Source organism: Dermochelys coriacea, chromosome 5 (genome assembly GCF_009764565.3).
Source record: "Dermochelys coriacea isolate rDerCor1 chromosome 5, rDerCor1.pri.v4, whole genome shotgun sequence".
Taxonomy (NCBI): Eukaryota; Metazoa; Chordata; order Testudines; family Dermochelyidae; genus Dermochelys; species Dermochelys coriacea.
Genome location: NC_050072.1, coordinates 89870265 through 89889525, shown reverse-complemented (window position 1 = coordinate 89889525; position 19261 = coordinate 89870265). Strand labels below are relative to the sequence as shown.

General features: G+C 38.9%; 1 protein-coding gene across 7 annotated transcripts in view; it reads left to right on the top strand.

Moving 5' to 3' along the window:
- Positions 1–14473, top strand: part of ERCC6L2 (ERCC excision repair 6 like 2) — a 121035-nt gene extending 106562 nt beyond the window's left edge. For all 7 annotated transcript variants that reach the window (XM_043514303.1, XM_043514301.1, XM_038401960.2 and 4 more), the window contains one exon: positions 6463–14473. In XM_043514303.1, the coding sequence (XP_043370238.1) occupies positions 6463–7429 (967 nt within the window). In that variant the 3' untranslated portion in view covers positions 7430–14473. The remainder of the gene's footprint in view (positions 1–6462) is intronic.
- The last annotated feature ends 4788 nt before the right edge of the window (positions 14474–19261 follow it).

Genomic DNA, 19261 nt, shown 5'->3' with positions numbered 1-19261 from the left:
TGTACAATACTGCAGCTTAATTTATTAAATTGTATAAAATGAGATTTTATAGCATGGATTGGAGACTGGCTACTGGTATTTTCCAGATCTAGTCTCTTTCAGCTGAAGGGTTGTACAAGGACTAAAAAAAGTTGGGTTTTTTTTTAAACACAGATTCAAGTTTTCCAAAAGAGGGTATTTTTCTGTGCTGCTGCTTCCCCACCCTCCCACATCTCTCTCCCCCTGCAAACCACCAGTTTGGAAAAAGACTCATTCTAGTTCATTCTCTCTTTTCCCGCCCCCCCCCTCCAGTCCATCCCCCACTCCACTCCACCCCACCCTGTCCCTCCTCACTATTTAATACTAATTAGCAACATATAAATTATAATCATGCAGAGAAAGAGAAACATTGTAGCAGATGGCAAGAACTGCAAAGGAGAAAGTTCTCATAGTAACAATGGTCAAAGAGCATGCAGAAATAGAAAGGTATAGGTCATTGCTAACTAAGCAAGGAGTTGAGAGAGAGAATTTATGAAATCAGCTGAAGCAAGTGCATTTTAGACACAAGGAGGTCAATATCAGATTGGATCCTGAAATAAATGGGGAGCCAGTAAAATTGTTTGAGGATGTACTTGTAATCAGGCTGCTTTCTCTATGGAAGAAGGTATGCAGCATTCTTCTGTAAATGTTGGAGTCAGGATAGCTGCTACTGGGAGAGGCCCAAGAGGCATATAACTAGTAATATTAAAACAGAGATGCTGTTGTAGATGTTCAAAATATGTTAACTATGAATTCTTTTTTTAAGAGAAACAGACTGGTTCACTGTCCAAACTAAATAGCAGATTATCTACATCATGGTTAATACAAAACAAAAACACCCACCTGATCTGAAATTGGAAGCTTGGTCTGAATTATTTAAAGGTCTTTCCCAATAATTTGAAAATGAGCCTAAATTGATTGACATTTTTAAAATATATTTGATAAGTTTATAGTGAATTTTTAAATACACCCTATCCGTGGGATTCTTTGCAGTTATATACAAAATGTGCAGTGTATGTAACTTTTAGGAATATTTTTAATACAGTTTTTAATAAATACCTTCGTATTAGTTTTGTACTTCTAAAAATTGATTGTTTTATGGGTGTGAGAGGGGAGAGTAAAAAAGTGGAGCAGCTGAATATTTGGATAAACTATTTAGATTGGGAAAGCTCTATTTTTTTTAAAGAGTTAAAGTGAAGTGTCAGAGAGTATCACTTATGTAGTCTAGCTTGATAGTGATAATAAATCTTCAGATTTTTAAAAGCCTTGAAAATGGATTTAGAAATGATTAATAAGCAAAACAGTCTTATTTCAGATAAAATTAGAGCAGAGCCTCTTAGGGCTTGTTGAATCCTGTGTTTTAACCTTCCATTTAGAATGGTGCCAATATCTTTGGACAGAAATCTGAAAATATGAAATTTTGCAACCAGATATTCTACCAAAGCTGAGAATGGCTGGAAATAATCTTGGGGAAAACAGGAGCTGGTTGCAAATAGACTTGTGTGAGATGCTGCCGCTAAATGCTAGAACTCTCAAGCTTTTATTGAAAAGAAGCCCAACTGTGGGGATGGAGAAGGGAAAACGGGAGTGTTGGCTGCAGTTAGTACTCAACTAGGAGAAAAGATGACCTCTTTACAAACCTGCTGAATTTTATAGAAAGTGTCTAGTTTAAAAGAACCAACAGCAATATGTTTGAGACTCAAGGTCTAGTCTGGTACAATCATATTCTTGAAGATTGTTTTCAGTTTTAAATGGCTGTAGATTTCAGCTTTCTAAAGGTATACCAAAATGACTAACTTACCAATGAGTTAGGTATAGGTAATGCAGTGGCCATATGCTCATTTATGACTCCCTCACAATCTGGGACATAAGAACCTATTCTGTGTGATGTTTTTTGTTGTTGAGATAAATTTGGCTGAGAAGGCAGGGTTAAGTGCTATTTTTCTTTTAAAATTGCCCACAGGACCCCTAACTTCAACATGAATAGCCATCAAAGACTGGGCAAAGGGAGCTTTGTTTTAGTATGTATTCTGAAGGATGGCATTCTTGATAGTTCTGCACTTCGCTAGAACCACACTCTGGCCTGCCGACATGGGGAGTAAAGAGAACAATTGTCTAGGGGCCCAGGTGGTTTAAAAGGCCCCGGGGGCCCTAGGCACTGCCACCGGCAGCGCAGCAGGGCTCCGGCAGTCTTCCTGCCCACCCTCATTCTGCACCACTCCTGGAAGCAGCCGACAGCAAGTACCTGCAGCCCCCTGGGAGGAGAGCGTCCACGCACTGTCCCCAGCCCGAGCACCGACTCCACAGCTCCCATTGGCCAGGAACTGCGGCCAATGGGAGCTGTGGGGGCAGTGCCCGCAGGCAGTGGCACACAGAGTCCCCCTGGGCTCCCCACTTAGAAGCTGCTGCCAGAGGGATGTGCCAGCCGATTTCAGGAGCCACCCAAGGTAAGCACTGACCCCCGGCCCCCCTCCTGCACCCCAACCCCCTGCCCAAGCCTAGAGCCTGCACCCAAACTCCCTCCCAGAGCCTGACCCCTCAATCCCCCACTACCACACACGCCCAAACTCGCCCAATCCCACTGGGTGGGCATGTGGAAGCCCTGGCCATGCCAGAAGAGTGCACCCAGCAGCACAGCCGGCAGCTCGCTGGGCACCAGCCAGCACAGGGCGCAGCACCACCCAAATGCCAGGTGGACCATATCCGCATGGGCGTGACTTGTGCGTGCGTGGGGCCCGTTGACTGTTCTGCCCTGCGGCCTGGAATTGCTTTCGGAAGGCCTGACCACACTGCAGCAGCTGTATTAAGTATGCTAGTATAAGATTTAACGCTCCCATTTTCTGGGCCTCATTTTAGAAAATTAAGATAAGGCAGGTTTAATGGCTTGGAGAATCTGAGGGAATCCCTAAGGCAAAATAGTTTATATGGTCGTGGGAGTTGTGGGGAAGAAGGAATGTTTCTGGAGAAAAAAATGGTTGAGTCCCACACGCTTTAAAGTACATTGGAAGAGTGGCTATCTGAATTTAAAGTTGAATTGACTAAAATATAGCTATATTAGCGAGTAAAAATATTCAAGATATCTGATGCTTTGGATTTCTCAATATTACTTAGGAGACTGAATGGCTCAGGGGATTGGAAGTAGAATAATGGAGTTTTTCACCTCAAGCCTTTTGCTTCAAGTTCAGTGCAGAGTGGTACTGACAGAAAGTTACTTTCTACTGTACTATCTACACGAAATGAACTAATGATCTCCTAGCAGTGCTAAAGGAGACAAGTATCCACATCCCAAAAATACTCTGATTGGCACCCTTGTGGGCAGTCTCTGTGGATTGGCTGAATATTGAATGGTGGGTATGGGCACTGTACTATTTGTCATTTGTAAGATGGTCACTCCAGTTTAGGGTTGATACACATTGTTTGAGCAGCGTGTGAAACACAGGCAGTGTTGCTGTCTGTGGAAAATATTACGTGTTCAACCAGGCTAAGTATAAACCTTAGAAAGTACATGTAAACTCTCTCTACTTTGTGTGTGTGTGGGGGGGGGGGGGAATTGAGGGGTCAGGCTCAAACATTTTCACTGTTCTCACCACTCAAGCCTGAGCTGTCTATTGTCTAACAATAGAGGGATGGAAGGAAGAAAATTATGCCTGTGAATCTTTCATAGGTATCAGCAAGACAGATTACTAGATAAGCTTAGAAAAATCCTTGTTGCTACTTTGCACTATAGTACATCAGGAGAACTGTTTTATAAGAGTTTCCTACTTCAGAATCCCTACTGTTGTTTTAGAAATAAAAAAAAGCATATAAGAACAATAAGTCACGGCAGATATAACTTGCTAGATAGAATGCACCCAGCTTTTTGTTGTGCCTCACAAATTATGTAAGGCATGTCAATGCCTGCTCGCCTGAAGTTTTCTGTTGAATTCATAACATGTTTTAACTTTACTGCAGGATATTTTAGCTTCAAATATTTTATATGTAGCTTTCCTTCTAAAATAGCTTGTTGTCTTGAAAAGTTATATTTTTTTTATTTTAATGATTCTGTTGCACACAACTTGGTCATCAGCAGCCACTTAGATTGCAGAGGAGATTGAATCCCATGACTTTTCTTTATGATTTCTGTAAATACAAGATTTTAAAGGTTCTGTATTCCTCCACTGTCTAAGGTGGTAAAACTGTGTGAGTGAAAGTATGGACAAATGTTGGTGAGAATATGAAGTTCCTTACCAAAAAAAATTACTTCTTGTTTACAAGACATTAATAACCAAGTTGTTACTGAAGCCAGGAAAGCTCAGAGTTCAGCAGTCTATAAATATTAGATTAATTCTTTGCAATGTGTCCATTATTACCATGATTTAGGTTTCTATGGCCTTTGGTACTTATGGGTTCATTTTAAGTTGTTTAAAGTATTGTATCCAAAACAAGCTTAGGCTGGCCTTAGAGGTTCACAATATTCTAAGATAAGTTAATTTTGGGAAAAAAAATGTGTTTATAACACCAATATTTATGTCTTAAAATTCAGTATAAAGATTGTGTCTTATATTCTCAATACATACTTCTAATAGCATGGATGTTTTTTGTTCTAATTTGGTAAGATCTTTCACCCAAGCTCCCCTCCATCAGATCAGATAGCATTTCAATATGAATTATTGAGTGGATGAACGGGTTTATCTCTTTCTGTTGTTCTTAAAATGAGTAAAAATCAATATCCAATTTAGGATACTTTTCACTTTTAGGTCTCTGTTAATGAATTGCCCAAACATTGGACATAGTGTTTTGTTTTCAGAATTATATGTAGGTCTCCTGCTTTATCACCATACAGTATATTTTATCAAATTATAATCCAGTTTTAGTTCTCTCTCCTTTCCTCTCCTGAGAGGAGGAATTTAAGTAAGGTAGATGTCAAACCATAAACTATTTATACCTTTATCAGTATCCAGAAAAATTTTATCCCACTTCCTCTCTCAAATTAACTGTGAGTGTTAAAACCCAAAACGCTTGCATTGAAAGGAACTCATTGCTAAAGGAACATTTCATCATTTCTGAGTAGCCCAATGGTTCCCCATGAGCTGCAGTTGATCATTTTAAGAGTTGTGAGAAGTTCCTAATGGGCCTCTGTATCTGAGCTTGCTCTCTGTTCCCAGAGCTGCATTCGCTCAGAAGCCTACAAAAATGGCTGCTTACCATCTGCACCCAAAGGAGTTGAGCTAATTTCAAGCTTTAGTTCCAAGGATCAGGTCTATAGAAAATGTATTGCATGTGTCCAGTTTAGTCAGAGACCTTCTTAATATTTGAGATTTTAAATTACTCTGTGTTCTGGAATTAGGTGGAAGACCAAGCACTGTGTTGTTGTAGCACTTGTAGCACAGCCAGTGGCTGTGTAGTATTAGAACGCTCATCTGTACATGTTCAGACCCTGCCAGGAACATTTTACTCCCAAGTTTAATGTGACACATGGTGGTATGCCATAAATTATGCCTTCAACTTTTCAAGTGATTTTTTTAAGTGATTTTGGTTCAGTGGGTGCTAGGCACTTTTGAAAATGCCACTAGGTGAGTATATGAATCTTTGATGTCTAAATACCTTTAAAAATCTGGCTTTTAGGCACCTAAAAGTAAGTCTATACAACAAGCACTACAGTGGTGTAGCTGCAGTGGACACTTGCTACAGTGGCAGAAGGAGTTTTTCCAGCACTGTACTAAATCCACCCCCTTGAGATATAGTAGCTAGGTTGACAGAAGAATTCTTCCGTTGACCTCGTGATGTGTACACTGGGTCTTAGATTGGCTTAACAACATCTCTCAAGGGTGTGCATTTTTCATACCCCTGAATGATGTAGTTAGGTCAACCTACATTTTAGATCTAGGACCAGGCCTCAGTCCCGTTGCCTTTCAATAAAGTTTAGGCTCCTGAGTACCTAAGTCACTTTTGAAAATTGGACTCCTAAGGGCTTGTCTGCACGTGGGGGAAATGTGCTCGCCAACGTTGTGATTTCTAAAGTGCATTAATTGGTTGTGCATTAATTGGTCCCTGTAGACCCTGTAGCATGCTGGTGCATGCTAAAGTTTCCATAGTGCAGTTTCACCTACAGCTTTTTCAAACAGTGCTATTTTAAAGCACATCAGCAGGGTCTACAGGGACCTATTAATCAGCAACACGTTAGTGCACTTTGGAAAGCATGCCCATGTAGAGCACATTACCCCACCATGATGTAGACAAGCCCTGTGTCACTTTGGCAACTTTGAATATTTTGCTCTTGTTCTTTTTCTTGCAACTGAAATCAGAACTAGTACTGTTACCATAAGGGTATGACTTTCAGTTCTCGTCTAGGTTTGTGTTATATAAGTTAATTAAACTGAATGAATTGATTGTATCTTTATTTTATACTCTGTGCCTTTTAAAAAAAATTAAGATAATCATGTTTTTCTTTATTGATGGTGATAGGAAACAGTTTGAAGAAATGGTGTCCCACTTTAACATGGCTTCAGTTGAAGAACTTGCAGAATATATTGCAAAAGCCACATCAGAAGTACGACAGAAAATGTTGAGAGATTTTTATGCTGGAAAGTGTCCAGAGTTAGCGGACCTATTTCCAGTCAAAGTTCCAGTACACATTTCAGATGGGCGTGAGGAAGAAGAGGTGTATACAAGTCATTGTAGAAAGAGAAGGGCCATCGTAAAATGTGGACAATCAAGGTCTGGTCCTTCAGCTGAAGATCCTCCCTGTGTGACTGTAGGAATATGTAACCAAAAAAGACACAAAGGAGAAGCAAAACAGTTTCACAATGATTTCTGCATACAAGATGCTGTGTGTCTTAATTCAAAAGATAAACAATTGTCCACTGTCAATACCCAAAATAGCATCAGTGGGAGAAACAGTCAACCATTCAAAGATTTTATGGCAACTGACTCAGTAAGTAGTAAATCAGAAATAATAGAAGTGCTCTCTGTAAATATCACTAAAGGACAGCAGGACTCAGAGGGGATGGAATCTCCAAGAAAAAGATCCCTGTCTCAGTCAGAAAACGGAGAAAGAGAAACTCAGACTTGCAAGAAAAACTCTTTTGTAGACTTACTAGGAGACACCTCTGTTCTCAATGACCTCTTCAAAAGTAATGGAAACAGGCCTACGGAGCTGCCAAGAAGGTCTCTTTCAGGGCCTGCAGAAAAAGCAAAAGAACGACCAAAAGACTTCTGGGATGTGCTGAATGAGCAGAATGATGAGAGTCTCAGAAAGCTCACAGACATGGCAGTCATAGAGGAGTTGTGTGAAAGAGTACCTCCTATTGCTTTGACAAAAAAGAAAGAAGTTCATGAAAGTTCTCTTTGGAAACAAAATGATAATTTTTTATGGAAAAAATATAATCTAAGTGATTCAGATGAATCTACATCTGGCACACACACTTTTTGATGTCTAAATATGAAAGACTGATCTTAAAGCTCAGGTAATAAATTCATCAGTCACACAAATACAGCTTAAGAAAACTTACTGGTGTTAGTAGCATACATTATGGGACAGCATTCCATTATATCTTACTGTGACCATTGGCCTTGGGGCATACTGTAAGATATTCTACCCTGTGTTTCTCTGCAATAAGCAAGGCGGAAATACTGGTGATATAAATGTAGGATCTTAATGTCATTTAAACCCTGGCCTTGTTTGTAATCATAAGGGGGCCCATATTTGTTTTGACTTCAGTGGACTTATACTAGGGATTCTGCTGTGATCATGGAGGCATAAAACGTGACAAGATAGGTGTTACTTCAATAGTACAATACTGCAGGGCATGAGTTATGGTTTACTAATCCATGCTGTCTTCACAGCTATTGCAATCCATGAGTATAGATACACATTTGTTCTATCACATCCTACTGTGATTTAACTCACGCTAATTTTAAATTACACTTTTTTGTTTAATCACTTGAGTTTTCTTTTGGATCCTGATGTGCCTAAAGTTAAATGGAGCTTTGGGTATTTTTTCCTCTTGTTGAAATATGGGTGGCTCAGGCTGTCACTCTACCAGCAGCCCCTCTGATGCTGCTTCGGTAGATCCAAGCAATCTCAAATAAGACTGCTGTTAAACAAGGTTGTTTTTTAATCAGAGAATATGTATCTTTCTAATCAGAGCTTTGCATAAATGTTTTAAATTATAATTAGAGAATTTTTGAGGACTGAATAACTCAGATAATGGAATTTGGAGCCTTTCACTCCCTGCATGTCATTTATTGAAACCAGTCATTGGTCAGTGCATAATAAGTTGGAGGCCTCGCTTATGATTCCTTGTATTTCTCTGGTGGGCAAGTACCCATATTACAAAAACCCTTCATCGCCAACATGGTCTCCAGGTAGTTAAGATATTCAACTAATACACCTGCAGGGATGCTTTCTCTTCACTCGGGTTTTTTTCAGCCCATTTCATAATGAAGTTCAAAACAAATCCAGTTATCTTCAATATCTCAGGTTTAGTGTTCTCTCTTAGTTTATTTTAACATTTGAGTATCTCATATGAAAATAAATTGATGGGAAGAGAACTTAGATCAAATATGGGTATTTTATGGGGGGGAGGGGGGAGCGGGAGAGAGAGTCTTTCCATCCAAAAAATAATTTGGTTTACATTTCTGTAAGAAATGTGCTCTGAAAAGAATAAATGTTTTATATACAATACTGAGTTGTACACATTTATGTATAACATGAACAAGATATTTAGAAAAGGGGACATGCAATTGTATGTGCAGATGACTAAATGTTAGATGTGTACTTTGTTACTTGCATGTGCAGTTACTGTGATTGCACTCATAATCACTGTATTTGTGTATGCATATTGCAGCATGTGCAATTGCCTGTACCTATTTATAAAAATGTGGCCCTAAAAACTGGTATTAATATTCACGCTTAAAACACAGCTGTGGTTACTTTTACTGTAGTACAGAAATGTACTATTACATTTCTGTTGAAGTAATTCAGCTGTTGAAATGAAGTCACTGCCTATAGTACATTAGCTTGATCCAAAATGGCTGTTAACAAAGCAGTTTATTTGCACTCAAGCATAAACAGGTGAGCTGAAGAATTACATAGTCCAGAGGCTCCTGGAAAGAATTATGATATTGTAGTAGAGACACAGGAGTGGGATTCAGATGTGATTTCTGTTTTCATTTCTGCCACGCATTCTGTGACAACTTGAGCAAGTCACTGAATCTCTGCACTTCAGTTTTCCCAACTCTAAAACAGAGATCTGCCTATGTAATAAATTGTGTTACATGGGCATGCAGGTTTTTGTTTCCTGACTCAGCCACATCACGCGGGTAAGAATTACAAAAGCTTACTATCTCTGTCACATGGGTCAGTAATATGGATTGGAGTTGCTGTTGTTATATCTTCCCTTATTTTGAAAATCAAATGCTAACAAAACGTAATACCAACTAGAAAAAAACTGTCAACTAATACAACCAATTATAAGAAAAACAAAACGTCTTCTGTTGAGATTAAGGTAGATGACAAAAATTGGAATTATTTTGCCTTTTAGTGGTGTCTATTAGAGCTGTCAAGCAATTAAAAAAATGAATCGCATTTAATTGCAATGTTAATAATAGAATAACATTTATTTAAATATTTTTGACGTATTCTAGATTTTCAAATATATTGCTTTCAATTACAACACAATACAAAATGTACAGTGCTCATTTTATTTTTTATTACAAATATTTGCACTGTAAAAAAACAAAAGAATTATTTTTCAATTCACCAAATACAAGTACTATAGTAAAATCTCCTTACATGAAAGTTGAACTTACAAATTTAGAATTATATACAAAAAAAAACCTTCATTCAAAAATAAAACAGTGTAAAACTTTAGAGCCTACTAGTCCAATCAGTCCTACTTGTTCAGCCAATCACTCAGACAAACATGTTTGTTTACATTTGCAGAAAATAATTCAGCCTGCTTCTTGTTTACAGTGTCACCTGAAAGTGAGAACAGGTGTTTGCATGGCATTGTTGTACCTGGGGTCGCAAGATGTTTACATGCCAGATACACTAAAGATTCATATGTCCCTTCATACTTCAACCACCATTCCAGGGGACACGCGTCCATGCTGATTACGGATTCTGCTTGATAACCATCCAAAGCAGTGTAAACCAACGAATGTTCATTTTCATCATCATGAGTCAGATGCCACCAGCAGAAGGTTGATTTACTTTTTGGTGGTTTGGGTTCTGTAGTTTCCGCATGAGAGTGTTGCTCTTTTAAGACTTCTGAAAGCATGCTCCACACCTCACCTCTCTCAGATCTTGGAGGGCACTTCAGATTCTTAAATCTTGAGTTGAGTGCTGTAGCTATCTTTAGAAATCTCACATTGGTACCTTCTTTGCATTTTGTCAAATTTGCAGCGAAAGTGTTCTTAAAATGAACATGTGCTGGGTCATCATCCGAGACTGCTATAATATGAAATATATGGCCAGAATGTGGGTAAAATAGAGCAGGAGACATACAAGTCTCTCCCAAGGAGTTCAGTAACAAATTTAGTTAATGTATTATTCTTCTAACAGGCGTCATCAGCATAGAAGCATGTCCTCTGGAACGAGGGCCAAAGCATGAAGAGGCGTATGAATCTTTAGCGCATCTGGCACATAAATATCTTGTAACGTCAGCTACAACAGTTCCATGTGAATGCCTGTTCTCACTTTCATGTGACATTGTAATGAAGAAATGGGCAGCATTATCTCCCATAAATGTAAACAAACTTATTTCTCTTAGCAATTGGCTGAACAAGAAGTAGACTGAGTGGACTTGTAGGCGCTAAAGTTTTACATTGTTTTGTTTTTGAGTGCAGCTACGCAACAAAAAGCCTACATTTGTAAGTTTCACTTTCATGATAAAGAGATTGCATTAGAGGTGCAATTGTATGAGGTGAATTGAAAAATACTATTTCTTTTGTTTATCATGTTTACAGTGCAGGTATTTGTAATAAAAAATAATATAAACTGAGCACTGTACACTTTGTATTCTGTGTTGTAATTGAAATATATATATTTGAAAATGTAGAAAACATCCAAAATATTTAATACATTTCAGTTGGTATTCTGTTGTTTAACAGTGCGATTAATCTAATCTTGATTACTTTTTTTGAGTTAATCGCGTGAGTTAACTGATTAATCAACAGCCCTAGTATCTATCGATAGTCATTATTTCTGAATCACTGTGGCTTTCTGATTGTACAGCCACTGCTTCTTCTGGAAACAACTACTTATACAGTGGCGTTTGCTGCTCCTTATAGTTGTCATTATTGTTCACAAAGCAGACTTGTGTTTCTTCTGTGCACAAGCACTGTCAACAGAATTCTGGATGCTCTCAAGAAACTGAGCCAGTGTTCTCCTTTGTGATCTGCTTTTGAAAAGTGCTATGTAAGAGCTAGATGGTGGTATTATTTTGTTTGGCTGTCTCTGTTCCTTGTGTTGGACTGACCCCCCAGATATGGATAGATAGAGCAATTTTCTGCAATATCTTTGGGAGATCTTCTTATATTAAGTGTATATATCGTTGTGGGCCAGGAATGATATGTAATTCCATGCGGGAGGGTGACGATAGCTCCTCCAGGAACTAAGAACAGTGTGGGGTGATTGGGAAAATTCACTCAGGCTGTAACGCATCCAAAGAAGGGCTGCCACCTGGAGAGGCTCTCATGTGCTGGTTCAAACTGGATTCTCTAGAGACCAACAGACAAAGGACTTTTGGATAGATCATCTGTGTTTAAGGACTCAGGGCCTTCTGTCTGATCCAGTAATTGGACAGGACCCTCTATCCAAAAGAGCCCCCAATCCTTCCTGGGAAGGGTTGGAAGGACTTTGTCCCACTGAATCTCCGTAAGGCTGATGAGTGACCTCTGGTAATCTTTTAGCATGTGTAAAGGAAACTTTATTTTTATATGTTTTCTCTGTAATGCTTTCATCTTCAGAATAAATGTTCTTGCTTATAAAGGGCTGTGAGGTAGCTCATAACTGCTGGCAATTATGTTGTTCATAGCCTTTACAGAGAAAGCAAAGCACACACACTGGCCTGTTTATGCAGCGTGGTTTGCTGGGGATAACAAAGTGTAGGCAGGAAACTGTACAGCGTGGAAAATCCCCAAACGGGAGTGGGAGAGATGGATCTCCACCCAAAAGAGGTGATGGCTTAGGAGCCAGGAACCAAGAGTGTCTGTCCTTGAGGGACTACAGAGGGGGAATACAAGTGCAATTGCCCTGAACTGTGACAGTTATGACACGTGACCTTGGTGATAATGGTATAGCTGTTACTGTGGCATATTGCCAGCCCTTTTCTGTTTAGAATTCTGTTTTGGTTTGGGATATTGCTGTTCTAGTTTCCTGGCACTTAGCTGTGTCGTAACTACTTCAGGGTTCTGTTTTACTTCAGAAGTTTGTTAAATGTTAGCAGTAAGGGTTTTTGTCCTTCACCTCAGGAACTTCTCAACTGGTGAGTCCCATAACACATTGTGAGGTGTTATAAAATGCTACTAATGCTAAGTATGGCATAAACCAGCAAGATCAAGCTGTGGCAATGGAAAATCTGTTTGGTGGGAAAATACAGTGCACAAGCCACCTACAACTCCAGCTCAGCTAGATGGGCTGTAGCCAGCTGGCAATGCCCAGAAAGTGGGTTGAGTCAAGACAGTGGTGAAACAAACTTATTCAATACATACCATATTCAGTCTCCATCAGTGGGGTTTCTGTGTGGCTCTGGATAAAATGGAATAACTGGGGGGAGTGTAATGTGGTACTGCCACCTGCTGCCTAAGAATAAATCCTCTCTATCTGGGGAAACTGCCTGCATTGGGGCAGGGTATGCAGTTTGCCTCTTGCAACCTGAGCCTGTCTAGATTCTTGTTTATGGCAGTATGCACCCATATGCCTTTCTGACATGCCATAGGCCAAATATTATGCACAGTTCAGTTCCATCTTAGAGGGCTGTGTATTTAAATAGATCTAGTCAGGACAAAGCCCTATACATTTCCTGACAACTTTTTATAAAATCATTACATCCAGTTTCTGTGACTTCAGTGACTACTACTTTACGTGCAAAATAGCTTCAAATCTCTCATACCAAAATTACCTTTTTAATAATTTGTGCTCAAATGATTCAGAGCAGATGACTGCAGGGGATTATGATTAAATGTCAGAATGTGATGCTTCACAATCTAAAGACAAATGTATATGACCATCTTTCATGTATATATTATACCACACTAGGGACATATTGGTACCCCCAAATATTGTTTTTATTTAAAGTAAACACTCAAAATCTAGGCTTTAAATATCTTCTGAATGCTAGTAACATAGTTATTGAAATAAATCACATCTGAAGTATTGACATGATTGTAGATGAATTTTTTGATCAGCCAGTAGTGTTAACATAAGAACATTTAGAAATGTTACTAATATACATGTATTCAGGTGTACACTTAAAATCATGAAAAACAGAAAATGAAAAATTATTTTTTCATTTATATTCCTTTATTTCCCAAAGAAGATATCTGAATCTTTGCACTAATGGTTCCATTACCCAGAAGGCACATTCATTAGGTTCTAGGTAAAATATAAAGGTATCTATCATGTCTACTGCACACTGGGGTGCATTAAGGGGGGCAGTGTACAGCAGGACCAGCCCTGGAGGAACTCTGGCAAGCATTTTGCCTTAATAGCTACTAGTATACGGATGTAGAATGCCTTCAGGAGCTCTCTAATGCACATGAGGACACCATATTCCTAGTGTAAGCCCTATTGCTTGTTTGTCCCACTATGTGGGCCAGTGAGGAGGGAGTTTGGGGCCATGTGAACTGCCAGGAGTGCATTGAGACAAGTCCCTGCAGTCCCCAACCTGCATTTTGACACTGTGCTGGGATGGAGGGTACTTGTGTGCTCCCCCGACCTTTATGCCAGTAAGGATGGCTGTATGCTAGTGAGAATCTGCCCCACAGGTGTTTCAGCCAAAAGAAGTAGCAAGTACAGGATCTGAATATAAATGTCCCACAACAGGTAGCTATGGCTTTCTACATTAATGCTATACTAAGGCTGCATATCAAGCTCTCAGAATCAAGGAATGTATAATTAAGATAGTGTTTAACCATAACTCTACAGCTTTGTACATGTGTCACACACAGACTATGTTTTAGATCACTTATATTGTTAAATGCCATGAGAGGTCATATATACTGTAATTTCTTATTTAGTCATATCTGAAATACATATTATAAGTACTCTGCCATACTATTCTGTATTAGAGCCTCTAGCACCTAAGCTAATATAACCTAATAGGACCAAATAAATTGGAGATGGAAAACATGGTATAAGATTTCTTGCTGGGTTTTTTGCATGTAAAATAAATATGCATGTATGCCTATGTCTGTATGCAATCCATGTCTTTGTGTGTAATAAATGTAAATAAATAAATACTGGATCTGACCATTGGTCCATGCGTCGTCCCCTACCAGTGTTGCATAAACTATGTATGGGGTGAGGGAATTCTTTCTTACCCACAAGTAATCATCTTACATTGCAAAACATATTGACTGAAATTAAATCTAGTGAAAAATTTTCTCCTGGAGTAGAAAAATTGCTGAATGATAAGCAATCTAATGCCTTCTATGCTGAAGCGTGCTATGGGGTCATGTAATGTAGGACTTTAGCATAATGTGTAGCTACAAGAGGCCCAGGTATAGGGCTGCCAAGGGAACCTTAACCCTGAATTTTCTGATGCTTGTAGGTTTTGAAATCTCAAAATTAACACGTTTTAATAATACCAGGATTTTGCTTTGAATATAGTGTATAAATTGTTTTATGTGAAGGGTAAATGTTATGAAATTTTAAAACCTTGGACACTGACGCTACACAGCAGCAGTCTGTGAACTGTGGTGGTTTTTGTGGTCTGGATGAGTGCCCACTGGAAAATAAGCTTGAATTTGATCTGGAGCAGATTCCACTTTAGGTCATGGGAAGCTGTTATAGGCTTCACTTTGTCTCTGTGTTAGCCATTATGCACTTATTGTAACTGGATGCCATCTGAAAACTAAAATGGGAAATCTGACTTAAGTACCTGGAGCAAGGAAGCTGCTGTACTTAACAAATATGATGAAATAGTAACATGTTTAGGCTTTACAAGAATATCTGTTCCTCAGATATTCTTATTAACTGCTGGAATTAACTTACCTTGCTTGTCACCATGAAAGGTTTTCCTCCTTTCCCCCCCTGCTGCTGGTGATGGCTTATCTTAAGTGATCACTCTCCTTACAGTGTGTATGATAAACCCATTGTTTCATGTTCTCTGTGTGTGTATATAAATCTCCCCTCTGTTTTTTCCACCAAATGCATCCGATGAAGTGAGCTGTAGCTCACGAAAGCTTATGCTCTAATAAATTTGTTAGTCTCTAAGGTGCCACAAGTACTCCTTTTCTTTTTGCGAATCTATTTCAGTCACTGCTTCCTTGGGTAGAGTCTGCATCCTGTAAGTGTGGTCTACATTTGCTTCAAGATAAATACATTTACTTTTAGCCGTACTAAAACGCATATTGTTTGTTTGCACCTAGCTTACCAAGGGATCCTGATCGCTCTGAATCAGTGACCTGTCATAACATCATAGAAGATTAGGGTGGGAACAGACCTCAAGAAGTGATCTAATACAACCTCCTGCTCTAAGCAGGACCAGCCCCAACTAAATCATCCCAGCCAGGGCTTTGTCAAGTCAGGCCTTAAAAACCTCTAAGGATGGAGATTTCACCTCCCTAGGTAACCCATTCCAGTGCTTCACCACCCTCCTAGTGAAATAGTTTTTCCTAATATCCAACCTAGACCTTCCCCACTGAGACCATTTCTCCTTGTTTTGTCATCTGCCACCACTGAGAACAGCCTAGGTCCATCTTCTTTGGAACCCCCCTTCAGGTAGTTGAAGGCTGCTATCAAATCTCCCCTCACTCTTCTCTTCTGCAATCCCAGTTCCCTCAACCTCTCCTCATAAGTCGTGCCCCAGCCCCCTAATCATTTTTGTTGTCCTCTGCTGGACTCTCTCCAGTTTGTTCACATCCTTTCTGTAGTGGGGAGCCCAAAACTGGACGCAATACTGTCCTCTTCATTATTTACCACTCCCCCAGTTTTTCTCATTGGTGATGATTTTTGTCTTCCACCCCACATCCATAGTGCCTGGGTCTTTTATTGATAGGATTTGTTATAGTTTCCCTAATGGCAAGCAAGCTGCTGGCAAACCTTAAAAATGATGTGGTCCTTACTCAAAAAAGTGTTTGACTTTAACAACCTTGTTACTTATAGCCCTTTCTGGAGGTAAGGAGTTCGATAAAATGGTAGCAAGCCAACTGAAGTACCATTTGACATTCTTCATTGCTCAGACATAAATCAGTTGGACATCAGACCAGGATGTGGTGTGGAGATGGTGTTGATCTCATTGGTTTCTGATAGCATCAAAACAATTGAGATCAGATGTCCACATAAACACCATTAGATTTAACAGAGACCGGTACCATTAAACATAAGGTACTTGCTGGTAGGAGCGGATGGATTTGGTTCATGGAAGCTCACCTTATTTCTTTTAGATTATTCTTATCTCTCCATGTGGGTGTAAGGGAGTATTGCATGCAGTCAATTACACAATCAGGGCCCAAATAGGGAGTCTTCATTGGCACAAACCAGCTCTTGTTTTAATGAGCAGAACTATCTGAAACAATCAAGGAATGAGGATGCAGACCCATTTGTTTCTGTACGTAGGTATATGCATAAATAAATCCAAACTTCCATAGATTGTATAAAAATAATGTATTCACTGATTCACCAACTCTCATTTATATGTAGAAGTGCATTAGTTGTCTGTTAACCTACTCCACAAGAAAATGTCTTAAACTAAGATTATCTCTGTATGTATTTTCCTCTTAGATGATGACATATACCTACGGGCATTATAATATTAAAATATTAAAATATAAATAATATTAGTTCCAGTGCACTGAAGATATGTATATGCCCTTTTTTGTCATGAATAAGATTTGTATTTATAAAAGCTGGAATCTAAACTGGGCTGGAAAGGAAGTTTTTTACCTTCACCAAAACTACTACTTTTTATAACCTTCAAATATTACAAATAGGTACCCTTTGTCTTCTTGGAAATCTGTGATTATCATCTGGGTAGGTTTGTAAGTAAAGAGCAATTTGGGGGTTTAGTGTTACAGGATTATGGCAGAGTGGAATGTGGGCAGCTTCCACTGGTACGTTCCTGCTTGATTGCAATTGAGGTATTGGTTATGTGGAATCTGTAATAGCCTCACAGTAAAAGGAATGGTTTCATAGTGGTTATCACCTCATCCCCTTAATAGAAATCAACTGTGAGGACGAGGGCTCTTTTCATCATTGCTTTCAGGTAAAAAGTTTTCAGTTACTTATTTCTCAACTAATTCTCTTTGCTCTCCAGGGGTGTGCAGGTTCTCTCCCCTTTCCCCTTCAAAAGATACAAATAATCCTCATTGATTTATAGTTACTTGTATCGTAATTGGGAAGAATAGGACTCTGGTGAACTAATAAGAAATCTGACCCTGTCTACACTACAAATACAGTTGTGCTGGGAGCCTGTTTACAACCATGTTGTTACTGGCCCCTGTTACAAATATAACGTGTGTAAATGTGATGATGATCTAAACTTGATTTGTAGTGTAGACTGGATCTTAATCATATTTTGCAAACTGAACCCGTTCTTGTAGACAGATTTGGAAGCAACCATGTTGTAAGCAGATTCTTTGAGTATTCATATATGTGTTTAAAAGAAAGGGGAAGGGAAAAAAACATAGGGAAGCCTTACTGCAGAGAGGACTTGTGCTTTCTGTTACTCCTGATGGTTGGAAATAATAGAATTGTCAGTAGTAATGCAGAAAAGGCAGAAATGTTCAAGAAATATTTTTGTTCTGTATTTAGGTAAATGCCAAGTGGTGATGAAATATTTTCCATTCCAGCAGTCACTCAGGAGGATGTTAAACAGCAGCTACAGACATTTTTAAACCTGCAGATCCAGATAACTTGTAGCAAAGAGTTTTAAAAGAACAGGCTGAGGAACTCTTTTATTATTATTAACTCTTCTACTATTAGTGTTGATAATTCTTGGAATGCTGGGCAAGTTCCCGAGGACCGCAAGAAAGTGAATGTTGTGTTAATATTTTAAAAGGGTAAATGAGATGACTTGGGTATATATAGGCTTGACCTGATATTGATCCCAGGCAAAATAATAGAAGAGCTGATGTAGGACTCAAAGAATTAGTGGATAATCTGATTAATGCCAATCAGCATGGGTTTATGAAAAGTAGATCCTGTAAAACTAACTTAATGTGTTTTTGATGAGATTACAAATTTGATGAAAGCATTAGTGTTTAATAAACTTCTGTAAGGCATTTGATTTGATGCCACGTGATATCTTGATTGAGAAACTACAATGATACAAAATCTATTCAGCATAAATTAAATAGATTAAAAAGTTTGATTGATAGATTGATAAGTTTCAAAGTTTAATTATAAACAGAGAATCATCGAGAGGTGTATTTCTCGTGGGGGAAGCGCAGGAATCAGTTCTTGGCCCTACACCATTTAACATTTTTATCAGTGACTTGGAAGAAAACACAAAATCATTACTGAAAAAGTTTGCAAATAACTAGGAGACTGGGGAATGGTAAATAATGACTAGGACAGATCACTGCTCCTGAGCAATATAGATTACTTGGAAAGCTGGACATAAACAAACGTGTTTCAATAAGGCCAAATGTAGAGTCAATCTAGGAACCAAGAATGTGGGTCATACTTACACAATGGGGGACTGTACCCTAGGAAACAGTGACTTTAAAAAGGATCTGAGGGTCATGGTGGATAATCAGTTGAACTTGAGTTTCCAGTGAAACACTGTGGCCAAAGGGGCTAACTGCAATCCTTGGATGTATAAACAAAGGACTATCAAATACTAGCAGAGGCTATATTACCTGTGTATTAGCACTGGTGCAACTGCTGCTGTGGAAAACTGTAACCAGTTGTGGTGTACTGCTGTATACAATTCAAAAAGGATGTTCAGATATTTGAGAGGTTTCAGAGAAGGGTCATGAAAATGATTGAAAGATTGAAAACGTGCTGTATAGTCAAAGATTCAAGGAGCTCGATCTATTTAGCTTATCAAAGAGATGGCTAATGGATGACTTATGTTTTTATAATACATAACGG